The sequence below is a fragment of the Gorilla gorilla genome, chromosome 18, assembly GCF_029281585.2.
Source record: "Gorilla gorilla gorilla isolate KB3781 chromosome 18, NHGRI_mGorGor1-v2.1_pri, whole genome shotgun sequence".
In the NCBI taxonomy this organism is placed as follows: Eukaryota; Metazoa; Chordata; class Mammalia; order Primates; family Hominidae; genus Gorilla; species Gorilla gorilla.
In genome coordinates, this window is record NC_073242.2 from 108,475,542 (window position 1) to 108,503,326 (window position 27,785).

Below are 27,785 nucleotides of genomic sequence, written 5' to 3' on the forward strand. Positions count from 1 at the left end.
ATTAGTTTAGCTGAAGACTGGGTATGATTTGTTAAAGCATTATTTCTAGTCCTTGTCTGTATGCAAATAATTGTTTACTTGGTTGAAGTTATATCCCAATACAGTTTTATTTCTGGACTTTTTTTCATTTGACAGACACCTATTTACATTTCTTTTTGTTTGGTTTTATTTTGTTTTTTTTTGATAAAGGGTCTCACTCTGTCACCCAGGCTGGAGCACAGTGGTGCAATGACAGCTCACTGCGGTCTCGAACTCCTGGGGGCTCAGCCTCCCAAGTAGCTAGGATTACAGGTGCGTGCCACCACATCCAACTGTCTTTTCATTGCCCAAGCTGGTCTGGAACTCCTGGACTCAAGCAATCCTCCCACCTTGACCTCCCAAAGTGTTGAGATTACGGGCATGAGCCATCTTGCCCAGCCTGATTTGCATTTCTTAATTCCAGCACGTGTATCTCTAGTAGGCATTGGTTCACACTAGATCCTGATGTTTCCTTCCTTGAAAAGAAACAAGCCCACCTACTGCATTTCCAGCATGCAACTTTGCTTCTGAGTTTTCTGCTCATGTTGCACTAAGATCTGGCTCATTAGACCATAAACTGTGGGTTGCTCTTGTAACCTGCTGATTCTAACTTCTCACACACATCCTGTGACCCCACCACCACTGAGATTCGTCCCTGAAACCATCAGCAGATGAAACTCAGCTGCTGGGTCTTTTGAGGGGCCACATGGAGACAATGAATAGGTATAATTAACAGAAAAACAATATCCTGAAAGTTTCTTCATGCACTGAGCAAAAATCAAGTTGTTTGATACTTGCGCAGAACCAAAGCTGAGATCGGATTTCTTCTCTGTTGCCCTGGAGTGAAAAGGGTTGTAGTCACAGCTCTCTACTGCTTTCCAGCATGCCGGGATATTTAAGTCAAGTGTTAAACTAGGCTCTATCCAGATATTAAAAAGTGGAATGTCAGGCCGGGCGCGGTGGCTCACACCTGTAATCCCAGCACTTTGGGAAGCCCAGGCAGGCGGATCACAAGGTCAGGAGTTCGAGACCAGCCTGACCAACATGGTGAAACTCGGTCTCTATTAAAAATATAAAAATTAGCCAGGCGTGGTAGCACATGCCTGTAATCCCAGCTACTCAAGAGGGTGAGGCAAGAGAATCGCTTGAACCCGGGAGGCAGAGGTTGCAGCGAGCTGAGATCATGCCACTGTACTCCAGCCTGGGCGACAGAGCAAGTCTGTCTCAAAAAAATAAATAATAAATAAATGGAACGTCATCTCCCCCTCTCAGGGGCATCTTAGCCAAGCAGGGGACCCGTCTTTCTTGTTCTTTGCATGAGTCACCCAAGCACGATGCCTTCTCACAGTAGGCAGTCAATATTTGTTAAATAAAGCACTTTTGAATTAAAAGGTTCTAAAACGTCAGAGCTCCAGAATCACCAAGAGTGGACTATCTGTCCAGTCTCAGAAAAAGAGGCCTAGGGTGAGGCCAATACATTACCTTTTAAAAGCAACATATGTGATTTTTTATTTTTTTTTAAGATCAACTCCAGTGATAGGAAACACACGTGATTTTAATGCAGGCAGTCTTTAATTTCTATTTTTAAGAAAAGCTAATGTAACCACTTGAGTGTTTTGAAATCAGAGACCATATTGTGTTCTGTTCATGAGCGCCTATTGAGCTGTGTACCACACACTCTTCCTCGTTCTTGGGAAAGAGTAGAATCAAATCCCCTGTGTGCAAGGTGTTATGTAGATACTGAGATGGGGCAGGTGCATGCTCTTTAAGAGCCCATGGACCAGTGGGAGGGTAGAGATACAGAAAAAGTTTTTATTACACTGTGATTCTTAACTGGAGGTGCTTTTGCCTCCCTAAGGGATATTTGGCAATGTCTGGAAGCATTTTTGTTTGTCACAACGGGGTAGCGCTACTGACATCTAGTGAGCAGAGGCCAAGGATGCTGACGAACATCCTGCAGTGCCCAGGACAGCCCCCACAATAAAGAGTTATCTGGGCCAAAATGCCAATAGCTACTAGATTGAGGAACTCTTCAACAGAGAATGCGGCCGGGCATGGTGGCTCACACCTGTAATCCCAGCACTTTGGGATGCCAAGGCGGGAAGATTACTTGAGGTCAGGTGTTCGAGACCACCCTGGCCAATGTGATGAAGCCCTGTCTCCACTAAAAATACAAAAATTAGCCAGGGGTGACGGCACTCGTCTGTAACCCCAGCTACTCGGGAGGCTAAGGTGGGAGAATCACTTGAACCTGGGAAGCAGAGGTTGCAGTGAGCTGAGATCGCAACACTACACTCCAGCCTGGGTGACAGAGGCTCTATCTCCCAAAAAAAAAAAAAAAAAAAAAAAAAGAGAGAGAATGGAATGAGTGAAATGACCCAGGGACAAGCAAGATGCATATAGAAGTACAAAGGAAATAAACCATTCCTGGTCCTGCAATACAATACCCAGTGTCCTACATCCTTCCTTCCTTCTTCGCTCTCCATTGCTTCCAACCCACTGTCTCATACCTGGCAACAGTGCATCAAGCCTGTGGTTGTATGGAGCGGGGTCTAAAGCCTAGTTTCTCTGTATCCACTGTTTAACCTTAAGCAAAAACAATGGGTAAGACCTGTTTGATATCACAATGGGGTGACTATTGTCAACAGTAATTTAATTGCACATTTTAAAATAACTAAAAGAGTATAATTGGATTGTTTGCAACACAAAGAGATAACGCCTGAGGGGATGGATACTGCATTCTCCATGATGTGATTACTATCTATTGCATGCCTGTATCAAAACATCTTATGCACCCCATAAATATATATACTTACCATGTACCCACAAAGATTAAAAATTTTAAAAATTTTTAATTAAAAAGAAAAAATAACCTTGGACAAGCCATTAACCTTCCTGAACCTCATTCTCAACTCGACTCTCCTCCTTGAACAACAGAGACTCAGGAAGAAAAGGGGGCCTATTTTTATGTAGCCCTGATTGACAGCCTGACAAACTCCCACTTACCTCATTGGGTTGATGCAATGAAATGAGGTCATGCACATGAGGTGCTTTGCTCAGTGACAGCACCTGGTAAGCACTTGTCATATGTCAGCTGCCGCAATGATCACGAGCAACGGCCTCCACCACCCCATAGATTTACCACCTCTGCCTTGTCCTTTACATTTACCCAATTTGGGGTTCATCTCTTTCCTTGAGACTTATCTTCTCCCATTACAACCTATGGGCATCTGGTGACTCTCATATTATTACGTTCTTAGGTTCAGAGCCTATAGTTTGCTCCTCCTATCCTTCCTCGTGGGAGGATCCAATATATACCCCGCTTTAGACAAAGTGGGGGAGAACCGGCTTTTGATAAGAACACTTTGGTTGGCAATGCTTTCGCAAATAGAATCGCTCTTTTATTTCCACTCTATACTTTAGTCTGTTCCCCAGACTCTTTATCCCAGGCTTGGGCTCTGTCTCTGTTGGCTGACTAATTTTGCAGCCTAGGAACCCTAGCATTTGTCTAGACAACAGTTATATATGGATTATAGAGTCAATGTATCTCAGTTTCCTTAGGTACTAAAAATACCACCTATTCCTGCAAACCAGCCCTTTTTCTCCAAGCCTAAGAAATGATCACCTCTGACTTCTATTAAAGTAACTGTGGATTTTGCCATTGAAAATCAGGGAAAAAATCACAATTCCTTTGTACCAACTTAATAAATGGTACTTTCCCAAATGCTATTAGGTCTGGCTGTCATCCCTTTCAAAGATAGCTCCCCACTTGAGAACTTTCAAGGCTTTGAAGGGTCTTTGGACTTCTTAAATTTTTAGCCCTTTTCCATGAATTCTCATGTTTGACAATTCCGGGTGAAAACCTTCAGACATTACGGAATGCCACAGCTACCAATCTATGAGTAAATCAAACCAGTGTTACCTGGAAGCAAGGCAATTACATCATTAGTAAAGAACTAGAGTCCTCCATGCAGAAATACAGTATCTTTCTCCCTTAGTTGAGGGTTTTGCTGAAAGATTCAAAGCCAAAAAAAAGTTTAAAATCTATTTTTTAGCAAGGTGCATTGGCTCACGCCTATAATCCCAGCACTTTGGGCGGCCAAGGCGGGTAGGTCACAAGGTCAAGAGATCGAGACCATCCAGGCCAACATGGTGAAACCCCGACTCTACTGAAAATACAAAACTTAGCTGGGTGTGGTGGCACGTGCCTGTAATCCCAGCCACTCGGGAGGCTGAGGCAGGAGAATCACTTGAACCCGGGAGGCGGAGGTTGCAGTGAGCTGAGATCGGGCCACTGCAGTCCAGCCTGGCAACAGAGCGAGACTATGTCTCAAAAAAATAAAATAAATAAAATAATTATATATAATTATAATTATATTAATATAAAATTTATAAAAATAATAATTATAAAATAATTATAGTTCTACCATTCTCGTGTGGAATTGCAGGAGTGGTGGGAGCTCAGGTTGTTACTTTAACCCCTCATTCTCTTAGTAGAGCAATATTTCCTTGGGTTATTAATGCATTTATTTTTGAGACAGGGGCTTGCTCTGTCACCCAGCCTGGAGTACAATGGTGTGCTCTCAGCTCACTGCAATCTCTGCCCACCAGATTCAAGTGATTCTCCTTCTTCTGCCTTCCAAGTAGCTGGGACTACAGGCATGTGCTACCAGTCCTGGTTAATTTTTTTATTTTTTGTAGAGATGAGCGTTTGCCATGTTGGCCAGGCTGGCCTCAAACTCCTGGGCAGAAGTCATCAACCTGCCCAGCCTCCCAAAGTGCTGGGATTACAGGCATGAGCCACCATGCCTGGCCTTCTTGGGTTATTTATATGTCCCTCCGTTTGGCTGAGTGACCAACTTCTACTCAAGTTACTTCCTCTCAACAGCTTCCTCTGGTTTTCATCCTTCTCCCATATCAAATAAATTACTTCCTCTTCTGTGCCCATCACACCTCAAGCATCTCTCTCACACACTGCACAACAGATATTTTTCCACAGGTCTTTCTAAGAGACTGAGCATCTCCAGAAGCGAAAGTACCTCACATGTCTTTTATCCTCTTCCCCAAGTCTCACTCCCATGTAGGAATCAGCATCCCCTGAGTGTCCACTTCAGTTCTATTCAACCACCCAAATCCAGCACTGTGGAGCGTTGTTAACTAACACAAACATTGGAGGGAATTCACCAGATTTTTTTTTCCTCTGCTTTAGTTCAAAACACAGTAAGACAAGAATATATAATTTGGTTTCATTATGAGTTCGATTTCTGTAGAACATTCTGGCTCTTGGTTCAATGTTTAGTTCATACGAACCCCTTGTTACCATGATGTATATTTGATCAAGAGAATAAGTACCATCCAAGGATGCAGGACAAAAGGAACAGTTGCTCCATCCAGATTACACTGCCTTGCTTTTTGCTTTCTCTTCTTCTCCTTCGAAGAACATTCTGTCTCTTGTAAGCCAGTGTTCCTACTAATAGCCCCTTTAAAAATCCTCTTGAAGAATCCTATTAGTTATCCTGTTGCCAAGTAGGTACTTCCTTTATAATAGCTGGTTGAATGTTTCTCCCATTCCTTTAAAAATAGTAACCATTCTTGCAGGACCAAGACTATGTTTAGTCAAGACAGACAGCTAGGGTATAAAATGTAAGGCAGCGCTCACTTTCAGGTGCTGATCCTGCACTTGTGTGACTCAGAGAATGGCCACCTCCTTAAATTTTGCACCCCAGTCACCTCCTTTGCCCCACCCTCATCTATTCCCCACATTATTGCAAAGACGCAATATGCAGCTGCTCTAAAAGGGAGCTGAGTGTTTGAATCCTTTCTCTACCCTTCCAGTGGATTAATTCATGGTTCCTGACATTCTGCTTTTCCAGTCACTCTTCCATCTGGGTCACAATCTTGGGGCTCACGCACTTTAGACTCCAGAAGAAGCTACTTGGCAAAAGCCAGAAATTCCAGATCTCAAGCCTACTTGCAATGAACATGTTACATTTAAATACCCACTTTGTGTTTTAGATAATCATCAATCCCTCCCAAAGATGGATATTGTTAATATGAGGAATATCTCACAGATGACTTTGGTAGATGTGTTTCTTAATTAAAGTATTACTCATTTCTTCTTTTTCAAAGCTTTTAATTTATCATCTAACAGGCGTAGTGATCCATGGAATTACCCCCCTCTTGATTTTTCCCCCTTTTTACATGGCTATGCTTATTACCATTCATAGCACAAGCCAAGTGCTATGGTTATTAAGTGGTGTCATTTGTACCCTAATGACTTTCTGCCTTTCACACCATTAAAAAGGAAGTTGGCTATTATGAAGCACTAAATGAAGCCCCAAACAAAGACTGAGGATTATTAACCCTCATGGCCCAAGTGTGAAGGAACTAACCACTCAGGTAGGTGAGGAGAGATAGGAGGTTCTAGATTTGCAACCACATTCATGGAAACTCTTTGGAATGTAGTAACCAAAGTCCCCAACTACTTTCCAGAATTTTTCCCCACTTTGACTTTTGCTCTTTTGTCCCCAAGGCCATTGGCTTTTTTCAGTCTCTCCTGTCATATTCTACTTCCTCTGCTTGGAATGGTCTTCTCTCTCTCCTCTTGCCATAGCTAAATCCCATCCATCCTCTAAATCCTAGCTCAATTATCACTTCTTCAGAGAAGCACTCCCTGATCTTCCCAACCAGGTCAAATCCCCATCCACATCCTCATAACACCATCTTACCAAGTGGTAATGTTACATTTGTTTGAGTCATTCTTGGATAAAGCCCATGGCTCCATGAGAGTATAAAAGCCTCACCAGCTTAGGGGGTCTTGTAGGGGGTTGGCTTGCTTGCCACTGTCTTCCCAGGGCTTAACAGTTAGTACACACTCAGTGTATTTGTTGAATAAAAAAGCTTGGAGCCAAATATATCAGTCAGTACCCTGGCAGGAAGCAAGCAGCACACTTACCTGGGGTTCTAAAGGTATCAGAGTTAAGGAAACCAACTCAACAGGGATGTTGAGATGCCCAGAAACTAGCCACAGTAGGAAGATATTACCCACCCTGGGCCTGAAGGGGCATGAAGAAGCAAAGGCATTACCAGATTGCGGAGCGAAAGCTAGGACCTTGCAGGAGCTATAGTTGTGAAGAGGCATAGCTACTTCCAGAGACCCATCACAAGGCAGGAATGAAGGGGGAAATATCTTCATTCTCCTTCCTCCTGTTTTCTGATCTACCAGGATCTCTCATTGGCCAAAGCCAACTGGAAGCCATGGGACAAGGAGCCCAGTAGATATAGTCCATGGGGGAATGAATAGAGGCCAGAGAATGGAAGAGGGGAGGAACCCCCTATTGATAACCAAGACCCCAAGGTTGCAGCCCAGGACCCCTCCTCAGCCCTGATTGAGGCTTCCAGCCACCCCACCTCTCCTAATTTTATTGCAGACAGAAATGACTATAACTACTGCTGAGAAATGACTGTGACTACTGCTCCTCTGCTTGCATGGGGTGAGCCAATTAAATTTTCCCCATGGGTCACGCGCTGAGTCTTGAACACCAGCCAACTTCATTGACAGCATGAACTGATGGCATGAGTTCAGCTCCAGTGGGTTGCAATCCACTGGGGTTAAATAAACAAATCAGGAACTCTGCATTAATGAGTCTAGCTACACAGAGTGAAATATTTTTGAATAAATTTTTCTGAGAGCATCTATCAGGATGCTGCAGCTCCTGTGCTGCTGTCTGTCTTTAACCTTGAGGGAAACAGCTGGGGCAGTTTTCAAAAAGGATGGGCTTGAGGAACAAGAGTCTTTGTTGGCTGTGCGTCTATTCACAGAGAAGCAAAAAAGTTGGAGACAGGAGTTCCAGGCTGTCACCAAGGGGGCTTCTCCTTGGTACACTGTGATCTAGCTCCTGCCCACTCCACTTTGCTGAGTCAACCCTCTCTAAATCACCATGACCCAGGTTCAAGGGCTTCCTGCCAGTCTTTCTCCTTCCTCCCTCGGATCTGTTCACCTTCTTGTTCCCTTACCTTGCCCTACTCCTGGCTCTCAGATCCCTGGGCCTATTCCAATCTCTGATCTACATTTTAGAGATGGAGGTGGGAGAAGAAACCATTGTTCTCCAAGGTTTCCATGGCCCTCTTCTTTTCGAGGACTGGATCAGTCTGTGACTCACAACAGCCAGGTGGCACAACGGTTGTTCATTTGACTTAGGATGATCCGAGATTGGCCTCCTCAACCTCATTCTTTCTCTTAAGACCCATACCCAGGAATTTCCTGCCATTTTCCCCTGGCTGCCCATCCAGGATCTCAAACACAACACTAGACATGAATGCAGCCTCTTCTCCTTGGAGAGGAAACCAGGTCTAATGGAAAAGCCCGGGCTTGGCCCCCTGCCTTCTGGCCTTACTCCCAGCTCCTCCACTATCAGCTGGGTGATCTTAGGTGAAACACTTAGCATCTCGGAACCTAAGGTTTGTTGTTCCAAAATGAAGCTCAGCAAAGATGATGGGAATGCTATACAGATGTGAATATTGTTGTCATCATTTTTGTCATTATCATCATTGCATTGTGACAAATCCCTCACTGGGTAGGTACCCCATTCTGACTAGTGTGTCTAGAGCATCATAGTCTTCCTGGTCAGCTGTGAGTCATCTCTAATTCTTTCTCTCCTCAGTCTCTATGTCATACCCACATCCTAATTTCCAGAACCTGCCAGTCATGCCACGTAATCACTGTGTCCTGTAGCCAGACCCACCCCTCACATCTGCAGGGCCCTGGGCAAGAGTGCAAATGGAGGATCCCAGCCCGTGGTCAGTCCCCTTCTGTCTCCACCCCAGAGTCCCACCCACACCACCAGGAGGGGTCCTGCCCATGTAGTGGGAAAAAGTCCCCATGTGGTCTTGGGGCCATTTGAGAATAGAATTCTGGAAGGCCAGGAACCCAAAGCATGGTCTAGAAGTGTATGTGTTGGGGGAGACTGTTTGCTTTGCATGGCTGTCCCTTTGGCTCCAACCAAAGGGAGCCATAGGTAGGGGTGCCGACATAGGTAGGGATGCAGGCAGAGGAAGGCCAGGGTAGGCCCCTCTAAGTGGGGCCCAGGTCTCAGAGTAGAATCTCTCCTCTGGACTTGGGAGTCAAACAGAACCCAGTTGGAGTCCCCCTTTTATTAGGTGGCCTTGAGTATATCATAGGCGGGACCATCCTATAAAGAAAGAAATAGGCTGGGAGCAGTGGCTCATGCCTGTAATCCCAGCACATCAGGAGGACAAGGCAGGAGGACGGCTTCAATCCAGGAGTTCAAGACCAGCCTGCGCAACATAGCAAGACCTTTTCTCTACAAAAGAAGGAAAGAAGGAAAGAAGGAAGGAAGGAAAGAAAAAGAAAAAATAGCTAGGCATGGTGGCTCGTGCCTGTAGTCTCAGCTACTTGGGAGGCTGAGACAGGAGGATTGCTTAAGCCTGGGAGGTAGAGGCTGCAGTGGGTTGTGATCATGCCACTGCACTCCAGCTTGGACAACAGATAGTGATTCTGCCTCAAAAACAAAACAAGAAAAGAAACAATCTTAGGGTTCTGGGTGAGGAGGACATAGATAGCTTTCGGAAATCTAGTAGAGGGCGCTGGATCCTCAAGTTTTCTCCTAAAGAAGCTTCTAGTGGAGCCAGTAACTGCGTCAGATGCTTAACAGACATCTGCCCTCAACCTTCACGGCAGTTCTATTAGGTGGGTGAGAACCTGGGCCGAGCAGAATAATACCACGCAAACATGCCCACATCCTCATCCCCAGAACCTGTGAATCTGGTACCTCACATGGAAAAACGGACTTTGCAGATGAGATTAAGTTAGGGACTTGGGGATGGGGAGATCCTCCTGGGTTTTTCAAAGAGGGAGGCAGGAGGAGGGTGAGAGTCAGAGAGATTTGAAGCTCTACCCTGCTGACTTTGAAGATGGTGGGAGGGACCTGCAAGCAAAGAAATGCAAGGGCTTCTTCTAAAGACGGGAAAGTCAAGGAAATGAATTCCTCCCTGGAAACAAATGCAGGGAGGAATGCAGCCCTGCCGGAGCCTTGATGTTAACCCTGTAAAACCCATTTCAAACTTTTGACCTCCAGAATGGTAAGATAATAAATTTGTGCTTCAAGTCACTGTTGGTGGTCATCTGTTACAGTAATAATAGGAAACTGATACAAAACCTTACCTTCACTTTGTAGAAAATAAAGGGGGGAAAAACCCACAGTGTCACAGAGAGGCTGGGGCAACTGCCTGAAGTCACACAGTCAGAGAATGCAGGAGCCTGGATCCCTCCTGAGACTCCCGTGGCTCCACAGTACAGGCTGGGGTCCTCACAGGAAAGGCATATGCATTTGGTAAACAGGGGAATATTGGGGAAGCCATGGGAAAGTGATGTTCACTTCTCTGTGATACTTCCCAGCACAGAAATGATTTGAAGCAATCAGAGACGAGCTGTCTCACTAGCAAAGAGGACGTCTTCGCAATACGTGAAGACCTTCAGAACAAAACCGAAAGTCTTACAAAAGGGACTTCCATGGTGCAAATAGTGGCTGCTTAGGGACTTCAAGATCTGCCACACTCTCCACTTCCAGACCCCAGGATCTGGCCGCTGCCTTCCCCTCCACCTGCCCTTGTATTTTTCTCCACCACTCTGGCCTCCTCTTAGAGAATCCCACGTCGGATTCAGATCCACCTGGAGCCAAAGCATATGTTCCCCCTCTCCCTGAATCCCTATTGCTCAGCTCTTTCTGTGGCTCACTCCTAACTGCTCTTCAGGTCTCACCCATCACCTCCTTAAACCCACCTATATTAGTGTCCTGTAAGCTGCTGTTCAAATGACCACAAATGTAGTGGCTTAAATAACATAAAAGTATTATCTTACAGTTCTGAAAGCCCAAAAATCAAGGTGTCAGCAGGGCTGCGTTCCTCGTGGAGGCCCTAAGGGAGAATTTATTTCCTTCCCTTCTTTAGCTTCCAGAGGCCACGTGCGTTTTTCTTGCTTCACGGTCCCCCCAGCAAGGGCATCACTCCAAACTCTGCTTCCCTTGTCCCATCACCTGCTCTCTGAGCCAAACCCTCCTGCCTCCCTCCTGCAAGAATCGTTGTGGTTCCATGGGGCCCCCAGATAATCCAGGATAGTCCCCCATCTCAGATTCTTAGCTTAATCACTTCTACAAAGTCCCTTTGCCATGTCAGGTAACAAACATATCCTCAGGTTCTGGAGATTAGGGAATGGATGGCTTGGGAGTGTGAGGTCATTCTGTCTGCTTTCCCCAGGGATCTTGTTTAACTGGGTCACTCTCCCGCAACCCCTCACCATCTATTCTCCATCGTGGAACACTGCTCACTCCCTTTGTAGCACTTTTTTTTTTTTTTTTTTTTTTTTTAGATGGAGTTTTGCCCTTGTTGCCCAGGCTGGGGTGCAATGGCGTAATCTCAGCTCACCGCAACTTCCGCCTCCCCGGTTCAAGCAATTCTGCCTCAGCCTCCCGAGTAGCTGGAATTACAGGCATGCACCACCATGCCCGGCTAATTTTGTATTTTTAGTAGAGACAGGGTTTCTCCATGTTGGTCAGGCTAGCCTTGAACTCCCGACCTCAGGTGATTCGCCCGCCTGGGCCTCCCACAGTGCTGGGATTACAGGCATGAGCCACCCCGCCTGCCTGTAGCACATTTTTTTTATGATTATGATAAGCCTATTTAATAAGGGAAACTGTGATTCCCCCAGGACACACAGAGAACATCTGTTTCAGCCAGCTCCCGGCCCAGGGCTTTGGTTCTGTTGAATGACTGAACAAATGAATAAATGAATGAATGAATGAGTGAACGAATGAGTAGTATAGCTATTATCACTCACATAAGATGAGATGCAGAGAGAGGAAGCCAGTTGTTGGAATGATATTACCAACTCAAAGCAGAGCCAGGATTCAGCCCTGGAATGCTCCCACTGCCTCCTGCCACCATGCACTTGGGATGCTGTCAAATTGGCCTCCCAGACAGCAGAAGTGTCAGAGAAAGTCCAGATGTCCTTTGAGCTTAGAATGTTGGCATCTTAAGGTGCTTGAATGACATGACTCAGATTTCCTCCCTCCACTCTCTGGATGGGAAACCAGCTCTGTTGGAGATGGCCTGAGTAAATCCAGAATCCCAGCCCTGGAAAATCCAGCTGCCAAGACCAGATATGGCCAGCCACGCAGCTGGCCGTGGCATCCCAGACTGGGTGTGGGACCATGGTCCTGATTATGAACAGACTCCGCTGGGCTACCCAGGCTGCACTGAGCAGGCCACCAAGAGATAGCTGCCGAGGCCAGGGGCTCTAGGATGTGGGGTAGGCAGGACAAAGACCTGTAGGTGAGGCTCAGCCACATGACGTCTCACTTTCTCCACATATCCACTTTTTCATTCATTCATTCATCCCGGAAGCTATTGTGTGACAGATGTCCTTTTGCACTATGGACTCTGAGGTAGACACCATTGTCCTGCCCATATAGAGCTGCAATCCCCAATATGGTAGCTATGAGCTATGGGAGGCCAATGAGGACTTCAAGTGTGGCTCATCTGCAGTGAGATTTACTCTCAGTGTAAAATACACCCTAGATTCCAAACAGTCCCCCCCAAAAAAGTGTAAATTATTACTTCATTATATTGAGTATATATTGAAATAACATGTTAGATATATTTGGTTAAAGAAAATATCTCAAAATTAATTTCACCAGTTTCTTTTTACATTTCTTGACGTGGTTAATTTGAAAATTTTTAGCCACATTTGTGGTTCGCTTTATATTTATTTTAGATGGCACTGTTCTATTGATTTGCAATGGAGAGGAGAGGCTCATGTGTAACTTACAAGGCTGGGGTAAGGTTGACATCACTAGCCAACTGAGGTGTGAAGGGGTAAGTGCTTGGGCGAGACTGTGAGGTTGAGGGTGGAGGGCAAATACTTAGAAGAGCTCACATCCAAGTCAACAACAGCAAGACAAATCCAAGGTAGCTCAGGACCAGGGCACTCCAGGAAGGGACCCAGGACGTACAGAGACACAGTGCAGAGAGCCCAGTGAACTTCAGATACATCGTAAGTGGTGGACATGAGGGTGTGATAAAAGGTGAAGAAAAGCAATAAAGCCAGAAAAGGCAACAGTTACCAGCTCCAGAAACATGCAGTCCAGTGCTGTTCAGCAGAATTATGTGAGCCACATGCAAAGTTTTAAATTTTCTAGTTTCTAGCCATATTTTCAAAATTACAAAAAACTAATTTTAATAATTGTTATTTTAACATGTAATAAATGTCAACAATTCTTACTGAAATAGTTTGGATTCTTTTTTAATGATGATTAAGTCTGTGAAGTCTGGTGTGAATTTTACACTGACAGCACATGGCAATTTTTACTAGCCAAATTTCAGATGCGCACTTGCCACATTGACTAGTGGCTATAGTATTAGGCAATGCAGGTCTACTAGACAGTTCTCTTGAATACAATGGGGAAGGGTTTTAAGCAGAAGAGTACTTAAAAAAAAAAAAAAAAAGCACCTCTGGTGGTCCCAACGGAGAAGACAAGTCTCCCACGTGCTACTGAGCTTTCTGGAGCCCATCACCACTATCTTCTGGGCACTGTCACCCCCGTTGGGGTGCTTCCACTTATAAACGGTAATTTGGGAGCAATGTCTCTTTTGCGCAGACTTTGCTTTGCCAAGGTGTTATTTGAGAGCAGTTTGGGGTGTTGACAACAGAGGAAGGGGAAGCTGCCCTCTCAGATCCCCCATGGTTCTCACCACCTTTCAGATGGGCACCAGAGGCAAGAACCTTGGATGTTTTATCTGTGAAACTGTGGTGCTTAACTCAGCTAATCATTGTGATGCTTAACTCTGCTTATCATCAGGTTTCTCCTCTGTGAAACTGATGCAGACACTTCTAAGAGGCTTGGTGTGTGTGGATAACAGGAAGCAACTTATGCAAAGGGCCTCATATGGCGGCCTAAGAAAGAATTAATCAAGAACTGTATCATTTCTTTCCTTCAACATTGTCATTAGAAAGGCTCCAAGAGCAGCCTGACAAGAGGATAGAAATGCACATAGCGTGAATAGGAGGTCAGGCTACTTAAATGGCCTCTTGGAAATACTGCTAATCCTTTATCCATCCTTTCCGTAAGGGACTTCAAGGAGTCAGTTCGTTTCAGAAAGAAATATCCAAAAAGCATGCAGATTAGAGGCAGCCCTGCAGGGAGCTTTTTCTCCTAGCATCACAATAAGCTTTAACTGGTGAGAAAACAGCTTTTCAGTTTCTCTGGGCTCTGTCTTACTGGAGAGGCAGCTTAAAAGTTGTTCCTAGTCTCCAAGGAGTTTTCAGATGCTAATAACTTGCCAGGGTGATAAGTAACTGAATGCTGGAGAGCCATGACGTGAGACACTACCTACCTCATTCCTCTGCCTTTGAGAGTCAAACAAAGCACTACGGACTAGGCAGAACTGGGAAAGAGCTTTGGTTTTGAAGTCTGGCAGCCCTGAGTGCCAACCACAATTGTGTCACAATTAACTACGTAATCTTTGGGTAAATTGCTTCTATTTTTGAGCATCAGGGTACATTATCTGTAAAACGGGGATATATTTTGCAAGGTAATAATTATGTATGTGAGATAAGAATATATTATCTATTATTGCATTTAACTCCCCCACCCCCAACAAACTTAGAGGCACTTATGATCTCCCAGTTTCTGTGAGTGGGGAATCTGGGCACAGCTTAGTTGGTCCTTTGATTCTCACAAGGCTGCAATCGGGGTGTTACAGGAAAGGGGTCCTGATCCAGACCCCAAGACAGGGCTCTTGGGTCTCACACAAGAGAGAATTCAGGGCCAGTCCACAGTGCAAAGCAAAAACAAGTTCAAGAAAGTCAAGTGGTGAAACAATAGCTACGCCATAGACAGAGTAGTGCATTCCTGAAAGAGGAGGAACACGTTCACCCTGGGTACAATGCTTGTTTAAATGTAGGATAAAAAAAAGAGCATGGGCTGGGCGCGGTGGCTCACGCCTGTAATCCCAGCACTTTGGGAGGCCAAGGCAGGCGGATCACAAAGTCAGGAGATCAAGACCATCCTAGCTAACAAGGTGAAACCCCATCTGTACTAAAAATACAAAAAATTAGCCGGGCGTGGTGGCAGGCGCCTGTAGTCCCAGCTACTCAGGAAGTTGAGGCTGGAGAATGGCGTGAACCTGGGAGGCGGAGCTTGCAGTGAGCCAAGATCACGCCACTGCACTGCAGAGTGGGCAACAGAGTGAGACTCCATCTCAAAAAAAAAAAAAAAAAAAAAAAAAAAGAGCATGGGGACAGGTTCTGCTACAAGGGTTTGTGATAAAGGATTAATTTTCTTAATTACTGTATTTTGCAAGAATCAATTTTTTTTTTTAAAGACGGTCTCGCTCTGTTGCTCAGGCGGGAGCACAGTGGCGCGATTTCAGCTCACTGCAACCTCCACCTCCCGGGTTCAAGCAATTCTCCTGCCTCAGCCTCCCAAGCAGCTGGGATTACAGGCACCCACCACCACGCCCAACTAATTTTTGTATTTTTAGTAGAGATGGGGTTTCCCCATGTTGGCCAGGCTGGTCTTGAACTCCTAACCTCAAGTGATCTGCCCGCCCTGGCCTCCCAAAGTGCTGGGATTACAAGCGTGAGCCGCTATGCCTGGCCTGATATTATTATCTTTAAAGCAAAATTAGGAATGCTTCTGTTCTCAAGATATCGAGATATCGTTATCAGGACACTCCAGAGTCTGGGTCTGTTTAGTAAACATTATCAATCTGTTCCCTTAACCGTGAGCATTAGAGGCTAGGAATACCTAACTCACTGGGGATGCAGCCCAGCAAGTCACAGCCTCATTTTCCTAGCCCTCACTCAGGACGGAGTTGCTCTGTTTCAAATGCCTCTGACAAAGGTGTCAGCTGGGGCTGTGGTCTCAAGTGGGGAAGGGTCTGCTTCCAAGGTCTCTGTGGTCGTTGGCAGGATTCAGTTCCTCACTGGCATTTGGACTGAGGGTATCTGCTCCTCATTGACTGTCAGCTGGGGTCTGCCTTCAGTTTCTTGCCATGTGGACCTCTCCATAGGGCAGCTCACAACATGGCAGTTTGAGTCATCAGAACAAGGAAGCATCAAGAGTTAGAGAAAGAGGGACTGCAAGATGGAAGTCACGGTCCTTTATTACCTAATTTTGGAAGTGATGTATCATCACTTTTGCTCTATTCTGTTGCTTAGAAGCAAGTCACTAGGTCTAGCCTATGTTCACGGGGAGGGGATGAGTACCAGGCAATGGGGATGACTGACAACCATTTTAGAAGGTGTCTGCTACAATATATGAAGATTCCTGGTGGGTAATAGCTATAATGAACAAATGTGAAAACCTTTGAAAAGCAGAGCTCACTACAAAAATAAAAGGAATCTACTGAATTATGTATTAGGGTCAAGAAATTTTAACAATCATATGACACTATTAGAGATCAGGGCCGGGCACAGTGGCTCCTGCCTGTCATCTCAGCACTTAGGGGAGGCCAACGGGGGAGGATCACATGAGGCCAACAGTTCATGAGCAGCCTGGGCAACATGGCAAAATCACATCTCTACTAAAAAAAAAAAAAAAAAAGGCAAAAAATTGGCTGAGCACGTGGTGACACTTGCCTGTAATCCTAGCTACTTGGGAGGCTGAGGTGGGAGCATTGCTTGAGACCAGGAGGTCAAACCTGCAGTGATCTGTGATTGTACCGCTTTACTCCAGCCAAGGCAACAGAGCAAGACCCTGTCACCCCAAAAATGGGTTGATTCCGATCACTGCCAGGTTGTCCAAAGACTGCATTTAAAAGTGCATTTATATTAAATACTGATTTGATAATATGTTACCAGACTGACGCTAAAGTTAAAAGACATCCATTTCTTCTACATGATGTTTTATCATATATCCAGAGCCCTTTCTAGTTATTTTAGTATATGTGTGTTTTTATGGAGCTAGAGATTAAAACATTTTAAATATGCATGTCAGTTCTCATTTAGCAATATTACAACATTTAATTCTGCTATGTAGTCTTTGTAATTAGCTGTATATATCTTTATCTTCTTTAACAGCCACATATCATTTCCTTTCAGTAGACACATGTGAGAGTCATTATTTACTTAATCATCCCCTTAACTCTGGGACATATAAGTTGCTCAATGTTCTGCCATAAAAAGCAATACTATAATTGAGTATCTTTTGTGTAATAAGTTTTTTTCCCCATAATTTAAATTATGTCTTTAGGATAAAGTTCCAGAAAAGCAATTAGAATACAAACATTTTAATAGTTGTGTCAAGTTCTTATCCAAATGTGTAGAAGGCTTCGGTTTTCATACAAGCAAACACTGCTCTATCAATCAGCCACAGGGTGAGTTCCTCAAAGGCAGGCACTGTATCTTACTTTCTAATTTTGTTTAACCATAGCATCTAGGCTAGAAGCAACATTTAATGAATATTTTTGGACTGAATGAACACAAATTTTAAACATTTGAGACTTCAGGAAAAATATTTAGGCTAGATCTATTAAAACTTTTTTTTTTTCTTAATCAAGAGATGTTGCATTTCCACGCAGATTTCATTGAGATGTGGAGCATGGGCCTGTACCAAGCACCAAGCTCCATGTTGCCCTTTCTGGATTTCATTTAACTCTCATGCCTCCCTCCCCAACCCCACCTCAACAGTTGGAATTCCACATGGCAACAGAATGAAATGCTCGAAAGGCAAATTGGATTCTGCCGCAACCTTGCCGTTTCAGAGGGTCCCAGGAGACACCTGTTGGCCTGGCAAGCCCCCAACATTTGAAAAGAAACAGGAGGCCCTCTTTCCTGGGGAGAATACTATAGTGTTGAGGGGAAACTGCACTTAGATAGAGACAACATTTCCTCCCAATAATCAGAATCGTGAGAATTTTCCTGAGTTCAGTTCAGCCTTGAGTAATGGGTCAATGTAGCCCAACTATGAGTCACAGTTAAATAACATTGAAGTAAGCAGGGCACAAATGACCTTCAGAAAATATCTCTATTGGTCCAAATGGAATCTGACTAATGCACCCTGCCACCCTGCAGCAGGTAATTCTGAGAACTCCAGAGAACCTTCCCCCACCCTTTTAAGGAATGTTCATCTACTTATTTCAAGAGCTGTCACCCTCACTTTTTCGACCCAGAAGATGTTTGCACAAGATCACTGTGTGTGAATGGCACAACCAGAATGTAGTTGCACCCCAACGTCCAACAGCAACCTCTTAGCCACTAAACTTGAGCCGCAGCGCCCTCTGGTGGTCACTTGACAGTTTGAGTGTTCCAGGCCCCCTTTTTAACTGGGGAACATCTCGCCTAACCAGCACCTCTGTTTCTCACCTTTTCGCGCAGGTGAAGGAGGCCATGCAGCGGATTCACGACCGAGGGAACATTGGCAAGTTAATTCTGGATGTAGAAAAGACCCCAACTCCACTGGTGAGTGAAAAGCAGAGGAGTCTGTTCAGTTCCACGCGAGAGAGCACCACGGGTCAATCAGATGCAGACACGGGTCGGGTAGAAGGAAGTACAGGTAGCCTGTGGGCTAGTGGAGGAGACCAGGGGTAATCAAATGATGTCATACATGAGGGATTCATGACAAACTGAGATGAATGCTGAAAAGGAAAGGCCAGTGCTTCAGTGAGAGCATGTCAAAAGCAATACGAAGGCATAGGCAGGAAAGCATAGCAACAACAGACCTGTCTATTACAGCTGCTAGCTCTTGGGAGAAATTCCTGGAAAATTTCAATAATTTCACATTCATGTTCCTAACAGAATGATGCCAGCTGCTTCCGAGATGCTCCCTGATGGTTCCACAGATTTTTTTTTTTTTTTTTCTTTCAGAGAGAGAGTCTTAAACTCTGTCACCCAGGCTGGAGTGCAGTAGCACTATCTCAACTCACTGCAGCCCCCGCCTCCTGACTGAAGTGATCCTCCCACCTCAGGCTCTTGAGCAGCTGAGACTACAGGAGAGCACCACCATACCCAGCTAATTATAATTATTATTGGCCAGGCGAGGTGGCTAACGCCTGTAATCCCAGCACTTGGGGAGGCTGAGGTGGGTGGATCATCTGAGGTCAGGAGTTTGAGACCAGCCTGGCCAAGATGGTGAAACCCCGTCTCTACTAAAAATACAAAAATTAGCCGGGTGTGGTGTCAGGTGCCTGTAATCCCAGCTACTGGGGAGGCTGAGGCAGGAGAATCGCTTGAACCTGGGAGGCAGAGGTTGCAGTAAGCCGTGATTGTGTCATTGCACTCCAGCCTGGGGTACTAGAATGAGATTTTGTCTCAAAAATGATAATAATAATAATAATATAAAATAATAAAAATAATGTAAAATATAAATAATAAAAATATAATTTAAAATATTATTTATATTATTTTTAGAGACAGAATCTCACCATGTTTCCTAGGCTGGTCTTGAGCTCCTAAGCTCAAGCAATCTGCCTACCTCGGCCTCCCAGAGTGCTGGGATTATAGGCGTGAGCTACCACACCCAGCTGTGATTTTTTTTTCTCTTACCAGGATAAAACCCTTATATCCCAGGGATACCACCAGGAGTATAGCATGTCAAACTCACATCCCACCTATTCTCCCCAGGGCCTCTCGAGGAGGGACTATGTAGTGGTGTGGTCAGTGCACAGACCATCCGACTGCATGGATTCAAAACCCTGAGCCCCTGTTTATGACCTGGGCAAGTTACATGACTACTCAGCTTTGATCCCCTGTCTATAAAGTGGAGATTGATAAGTTCTCAGTTAGAATAGCATTCATAAAGCATTGTCTGATATGTACTAAGTTCCAGGTCATCTTTTTTTGAGATGGAGTCTCACTTTATCACCCAGGCTGGAGTGCAATGGCACGATCTCGGCTCACTGCAACCTCCGCCTCCCGGGTTCAAGCGATTCTCCTGCCTCAGCCTCCTGAGTAGCTGGCATTACAGGGGCCCACCACCACACCAGGTTAATTTTTGTATTTTTAGTAGAGATGGGGTTTTACCATGTGGGTCAGGCTGGTCTTGAACTCCTGACCTCATGATACGCCCGCCTCAGCCTCCCAAAGTGTTGGGATTACAGGCATGAGCCACCGTGCCTGGCCCCCAGGTCATCTTTAACAGAAAAAATATTAGGGAAGGGTTTCTTGTTTCTTCATTTACATACACATTGATTCTTGAAGCTGCATCAGTTCTTTAAAAAAAAAAAAAAAAACTAAAATTTCTTGCATATTGTCATGTAAAGTGTTTTTTTGTTTGTTTGTTTGTTTGTTTGTTTGAGATGGGGTCTCGCTCTGTCGCCCAGGCTGGAGTGCAGCGGTGCGATCTTGGCTCACTGCAAGCTCCACCTCCCAGGTTCATGCCACTCTACCGCCTCAGTCTCCCAGGTGGCTGGGACTACAGGCACCTGCCACCATGCCTGGCTAATTTTTTTGTATTTTTAGTAGAGACGGGGTTTCACCATGTTAGCCAGGATCTCCTGACCTTGTGATCCGCCCACCTCGGCCTCCCAAAGTGCTGGGATTACAGGCATGAGCCACCGCACCCGGCCAGGAGTGTGTATTTTTAAAAGTATTTCCTTCACTTGTAACCATAATGTAATTTGGGTATGATAGTCATTTCATTCAATGAAGGACACCTTCAACACTGTAAAACGCCCTCTTGTTAAGTGACTGATACAACATGGATATAGCTTATTAAATACTTACTAAGTTCCAGGGCTGTTCAAAGCAGATGACAGGGCAAGGAGAGGGAGGGGAGGGAGTGACTTGGATCCTGAGTCTCCTGTATACCTCTTTGTAGTCTTTAAACATATGACCAAGTCTATTTCAGTCCCATTTGGAGAAGGCAGACAGGCTCTAGGCCCATCCTGGAAGCTTACGGCTTTCAAGAAAATAGTTGGCCCCAATTTCCCACCCTGGGATGCTCCTGTGTCCATCACACATGAGTTGCTCCCAAGTCCTCGGGCTGATAGGAAGGCCTGTCTTACCAAGGGAGGATTCTTACTGGAGCAGATGCTGAAAAATCCACGTTACAGGGTAAAGGCACAGGATCTGCCTGTGCCACACACAATGTCATTGTCCTTGTTTCTGAACCTCCTGAAGGCTTCTTTTTTGAAATGCAGTCTCACTCTGTCACCCAGGCTTCAGGGCAATGGCACGATCTCGGCTCACTGCAACCTCTGCCTCCTGGGTTCAAGCGATTCTCCCACCTCAGTCTCCTGAGTAGGTGGAATTACAGGCACATGCCACCACACCCAGCTAATTTTTTTTTATTATTTTTAGTAGAGACAGGGTTTCACCATGTTGGCCAGGCTGGTTTTTAACTCCTGACCCCAAGTGATCCACCTGCCTTGGCCTCCCAAAGAGCTGGGATTATAGACATGAGACACTGTACCCGGACCCCTTGGAGGCTTTTATCACTGGGACCTAAAGAAACAAAAAGACAGTAGTGAATGGGTATTGGGAGCAACCACGTGGTAGAAAAGAGGCTACGGCCTATCTAGACGGAAAAGCAGACTTGAAGGAAAGGGAGCATGTCTTGAGGTTAAACAGAAGACATGGAGACGCAGGAGGGATCCAGTGAGGTCATTTTAGGGTTAGCACCTGACGGAAGAGGAAACAACTCAAGCTCCAGGCTCCGCAGGATGTGTCGCTGTTCACTCAGCAGGTGCTGGAGGAGGGGACAGAGGCGCCTGCAGAGACTGGAATGACCACCTTTTTTTTTTTTTTTTTTTTAAAGACAGTCTCATTCTGTCACCCAGGCTGGAGTGCAGTGGTGTGATCTCAGCTCACTGCAACCTTTGCCTTCCGGGTTCAAGTAATTCTCATGCCACAGCCTCTAGTGTAGCTGGGATTAGAGGTGCTCACCACACCACACCCGGCTAATTTTTGTATTTTTAGTAGAGATGGGGTTTCACCATGTTGGCCAGGTTGATCTTGAAATCCTGACCTCAGGTGATCTGGCCGCCTTGGCCTCCCAAAGTGCTGGGATTACAGGCGTGAGCCACCGCGCCCGGCCATGACCACTCTCAGCCCTCACTCAGCCCCAAATCTGCCCAGCCAGCATGCTGCAGGACACACAGTGCTCCTCTAGAATAGTCTGGGCTCTAAGGCGTGTGGACAGCACCCAGGCAGGGGAAGTCGACTGCTATTGGCAGCTCCAGAAGTAAATTTCCTGGGGAGCACTAAGAGTAGAGTCTCTCCTGCTGAGAGCCTCCTCTGAATGACGCTGGACCAAAGCAAAGTCGAAACTCATCCTATGATGTGTCATGAGGTCAGAGCAGAGGCAGAACTGCTGCCTCCAGACCCCACAGTACCAGCGGGCAGCCCTGCCCCAGTCCTGGCCATCTGACCAGTGCCCCAGAGAACAGAGGTGGCCTTTCCTGAAGGCTGCTGACCTCTGCTGCCTTTATGGGTTCTGTGTTCACATCACCTCAGGGTCTCCCTTTCCACTGCTGTAGAACAGAACTAACAACAATAATTACTACTATTGCTGCTACTTCAAAGAGTCATAGAGAAGATTAAAAGAACCAATGTCTGTGAGCCAATTGGCATATTGGTGACTATGTATTATAATATACACTACTAAGGGACAGCTTAGCTGGTTAGTTCTTCATTATCCTAAAACACTTGTTGCATATGTACCTAGTTGTAGGGAAGAAAACTGCAGAGACATGGTCCTCTCCCGTGGTGTCCACGGTTTGGCAGGGGCAAATGGACATTGGCCAATGAGCCATTCATATAAATGGGACATTGCAGCTCTTGATCAGTGCTACAAAGAAGAGGTATTTGGGCTGTGAAAGCTCATAATAGGGAGATTGTTCCAGTTAGGGAATTCTGCAAAGGCTTTCTTGAGGAAGCAGGATGAGCCCTAAAGGAAACATAGGTATGGACTGGATGAACTGGGCATAGGGGGTAGAGGAATGACATTCCAGGGAGAAGGCACTGCACATGGTGTGGCCAAGAGGGAAAACCCAGCTTCAGGTGAGACAACATGGGGAGAGCTGAGATTCAGGGGCCAAATTCCTGTTTGTCAGAATAAGCCATGAAGCAGCCAGGGACTCAAGTTTGGGAGATCTGGGGCCCAATCTAGATCAGGGGATAAGAACAGAAAAGAAATCTGAGGCACAGATTAGGTAGGGAGATGTTAATGGACAGAACTAATTTGTTCTGAGCCTCTGTCATATGCTCAGCCCTTTGCTAGACTCTTTAGATACATTACTCCATTTTCTTTCACCTGGTTCTTAAAACAAATTTATAAGGTAGGTGGATTTATCGCCACTGTAATGATGGAGGAAATGAAGACCCAGAGGGGTAATCATAACTATGCCAGGTACCAGTGATTAACAAAAGAAAAAGAGTCAGGCAAAATCCCTGTCTTCGCAGAAACTATATTCCAGTGGGGGGAAGAGAGACCAAAAAGTAGATCAATACACCTTTGTTCTGGTTGTTGTATCTGCTCTTCGTAAGTGACAGCATCAAGACTTCAACCCTGGGGACTCTGTGCAGCTGATGCTCTCAATACCCCTCCCACCTCCCCTTGGCATTCAGGTCCCCTGCGCACCAGGGGCACCTCTTGTGGGCACCTGCCCCTCTCTGCCTGAGAGCTAACTCTTGTCACCAGAGCATGCTTGAGTTTTGCAGAGAACCTGCGTGGGGTGCAGGGAGATAACTCACCTCCCCTGAGAGCAGCCCTTAGCCATAACATGGCTTCCTCCTCCCTCAGAAGAGACAGCTCTAAGATGTGTCCCCCAGGGTCTCTCAGAGGTCCCCAGCAGGACTAAGTCCCACTGCCCACACAGGAACCAACTTACTAACATACCCTGCATTGGATTCTTCCCCTTTTTCGTCTCATTTCTTCACTCCCCTGCTAGTGCTTCCTGGGATCATCTCCCAAATTCCAGATACTGGTATTCAAATCCTTATCTCAGCACCGTCTCTCGGGGCGCCCAACATATGACAGCTAATCCTGCATTGCCTTCCAGGGAAACAAGCAACCCTAGTTCCTAGCCCCCAAGAAGTCCTCCCATGGGACTCTGTCAGATGCTCAGAGATGACGAGGCTGGGTTGCACAACCCTCAATAACATCCTCTTTTGAATTACAGATGGCCAATGATAGCACAGAGACCAGTGAAGCAGGGGAAGAGGAGGAGGACCACGAAGGAGACAGCGAGAACAAGGAGCGGATGCCCTTTATCCAGTAACCGAAGACCCAGGTGGGAGAATGTGAAGGATGGTTTGGAAGACGAGGACCCGGCTGAGAAAACTCTTCTGTGCCCCAGTGAACAAATGCTGTAGTCCAGTGCGTGTCGTGTTTGTCTGCAGTCAGCTGAGCTAAAAAGCTGTTGATCACTGTTGTTTTTTGAAGTGCCAATCCCATGCCATGCAGTATTATGTCCCTCTCCTATCTGTGTATTACACATTCCCCTCTCCCCTGTATCAAAACCATCCATCTGTGGGTTCTTCTTGACAGTTCTAGAACAGCCTTGCAAATTAATACAAGTCCCAGGCCCAATGCCTAAGAGACCAGACGTGGGCAAAGACAAGTTTGGATGGAAAGGTGTTATCACAGAGCCCTGTCCAGCTCCTAGAATTCTTCAGGCCAGTGACACTTTTTTGCTGCTGGCCACCCATGCCTCTGATGAGAACACTTGCCAATTTGGCCGGCAGAAAGACAGTAGGCCAGATGTTTTCATGAGCCCACAAATTTATAAACTCTCCTAGTAGTACTTTTTCTCTCTCCATTTAAGAGACAACTACGGTCAAAAGTTTGAGCCATTCTCTTCTACCCCTTCAGTTTTTGACCCTTTCACTGGCTCTTATCTGTAAACACAGGGAGGCAGGTATGGATTTTTCACAGTAGACAATGGGTCAACAGCATGAGTTTGAGGACCTGCTGTGAAGATTTATCCTCCAAAATACATCTCATGGGCAGGATTCTTCCTGCTCCGTATCTGTTTCAATTTTAAGAAAACACCACATACGAGACGCATTCAGAAGTCATTCCTGAGCATTGCTGGTGTTTGCACACTTGCCACCTGCATTACCAATTCTGTAAATTTCAATTCCTGGTGGAAAGTGACCACTTTGACCATGGATTTCCCAAAGAAGAGTTCCCTTGCAGACCATAGGTGGAAAAGTCAAGGAGCATCTCCTTCCTTGCCAAAGCATGTCCCAACATGTAACAAACTCTAGGGATACAAAAGGTTTATATTCAGCATCTGATGCCAGATGTACAGTTCCTCCCCTCCCATATATAAACCCCGGTGTAGAATCTGCAGCGCCCTGCTCTTTGGAAACCAAGGAACAAGCCATCTGCTCACACACCTTGTTCAATTTTTCAGCTCCTAAGGAACCCCAACCCCATGCAATTTGACTGTGCTTGAGAGGTGAATACAGTTACCTTCGAGAAAGAGAGGGAGCTCCTCACTCCATCCTTCCAGTCCTTTTGGCTAAAATGCTTAACTATCACTCACGAACCAATCTGGAGATACCAGGAGCTCATGGGATTAGTACCCCAACTTTGTGTTCTGAAAAACATCAGAGGGATTTTACATTGCCCAGTTTCTCCACCAAAAAGCCTTAGGGTGGACCCAACCCTTTCCGCAAGTGGTAGGAACGAATGCATCTTAGCAATTCCCTGATTTCCAAAGTCCTTTTGTAGCAAATGTCACCTCATTCGTGTTCTTTTTTCCTATCGTAAGCTTATGATGATGAGTTATGTATGCCAAATATTTATCTGAAGCGTGTCTCCTCATTGTGAATGTGTATGTAAAATATGAAGACAAGAAAGGGTGCTTTCATCTGAGGCACCAAGGGGTGAGAGTATCCCAAAGGAGGACACCAACATCATTTTTTTCTTCCTACGCCAGGACTCGTCAAAATTCAAGTTCTGGGCCATTTAGAGAGATAATGGGGCATTTATTCCCCTATTACCTTTGCTAAGTGGTATATTATTGGCTGTTTCTCCCGTAACCATGCTGAAAAGGGGGTCTTAGGGAGAACTGTCATCCAAGTGGCATTCCTAGTAAGTTGGGCAAAAATGACATTTTCCAGAGCTGAAGGAGTGAAGAGCCCTTGGCCATACTAGGGCTCTCCTTCCCCCAGGAAGTGGGAACTCAGCCACATTCAGAATTCATATCGCCTTTGTTATGTCCAGAGGAGAGGCATAAAAAGGCACTCTCCCCCACCACCCCTACCAAATCTGGGTTTGGTTTGGTTTTGTTTAACTAGCAAAGTTAATCCAGTAATCGCAAATTACTCCAGATGGTTAAAGAAAACCCTTTCAGAATACAGAACGAGAAAACTAGAGTTTGACAAATAAGACCAATTTCTGCCATGAAGAACTGGGGGACGCAAGTTAATTGTTTAACGTATTCTCATTTTAAGCACCTTCTTTCCTGTCTCTTAATTGTTTTTTCTGAAGGAAGTGTAAAGAATGTCTCAGTCTGCCTTAAAGGAACTGTGAAGGCTTCTCTGTAATTTAAGCTTGATTGAAGTGAACTGAAACATTGTCTAATGTCTTTGTGGCTTTAGAGCTTTTGTTATATTGTGCCTACAAAGCAAATTATGTTTACATAAAAATATAAATAAAGTATTCAGCATAGCAAAACCTCACCTGGCATCTGCTATTCCACATAATTCATTGCTGGATAAGCAGTCGCACTATTAAATATGCAACGAATGGGGAACTGAAGCAGGAAAAGTTAAAAACCTAAGGGGAGCATCTCCAGATAAGAAACTAAAGACCACATGGAGAAAATAGGGGTTAAGAGGAGAAAGCCTTTAAAATCACTTTCAGGTTCCCTCAAACTAGAAAGTAAAACCATTAGGTTAAAAAATATATATATATATATATATATATACATATATATATATATAGAAAACATCCTATGGGCCAGGCGCGGTGGCTCACACCTGTAGTCTCAGCACTTTGGGAAGCCGACCCTGTGGATCACTTGAGGTCAGGAGTTTGAGAAAACCTGGCCAACATGGTGAAACCTCATCTCTACTAAAAATACAAAAAGTAGCTGGGTATGGTGGTATATGCCTGTAATCCCAGCTATTCAGGAGGCTGAGGCAGAAGAATCACTTGAACCCGAAAGGCAGAGGTTGCAGTGAGTTGAGATCACACCACCGCACTCCAGCCTGGGTGACAGAACGAGACTCAGTCTCAGAAACAAAACAAAACCAAAAAAAACTATCATATGATCATGATGACAGTGATGATACAGATAACGATAATAGAATAACAATAGGCCAAGCGCGATGGCTCATGCCTGTAATCCCAGCACTTTGGGAGGCCGAGGTGGGTGGATCACGAGGTCAGGAGATTGAGACCATCCTGGCGAACACGGTGAAACCCCGTCTCTATTAAAAATACAAAAAATTAGCTGGGTGTGGTGGCAGGCGCCTGTAGTCCCAGCTATTCGGGAGGCTGAGGCAGGAGAATGGCGTGAACCCGGGAAGCAGAGCTTGCAGTGATCTGAGATGGTGCCACTGCATTCCAGCCTGGGTGACAGAGCAAGATTCTGTCCCTCAAAAAAAAAAAAAAGAAAAAAAAGAATAAAATAACAATGATAATGCCAAACATGTATAAGGCAACCTACTGTATGTTGCTAAAAACTGTCCACATATTAACTCACATGCCTTCCCCACAGCCCTAAGAGGTAAGGTCTATCATTATGTCCACATACGGGTGACAAGATTGAAACACAGGGAGCCTGCGCCCTTT

At 45.4% G+C, this 27,785-nt stretch overlaps 1 protein-coding gene across 1 annotated transcript in view; it reads left to right on the top strand.

Annotated features, from left to right (window-relative positions):
* Positions 1-26,668, top strand: part of VAT1L (vesicle amine transport 1 like) — a 191,740-nt gene extending 165,072 nt beyond the window's left edge. Inside the window, exons 8-9 of the mRNA XM_031003006.3 lie at positions 18,413-18,496; positions 24,157-26,668. Coding sequence (XP_030858866.1) covers positions 18,413-18,496; positions 24,157-24,255 — 183 coding nt within the window. The 3' untranslated portion in view covers positions 24,256-26,668. The remainder of the gene's footprint in view (positions 1-18,412; positions 18,497-24,156) is intronic.
* The last annotated feature ends 1,117 nt before the right edge of the window (positions 26,669-27,785 follow it).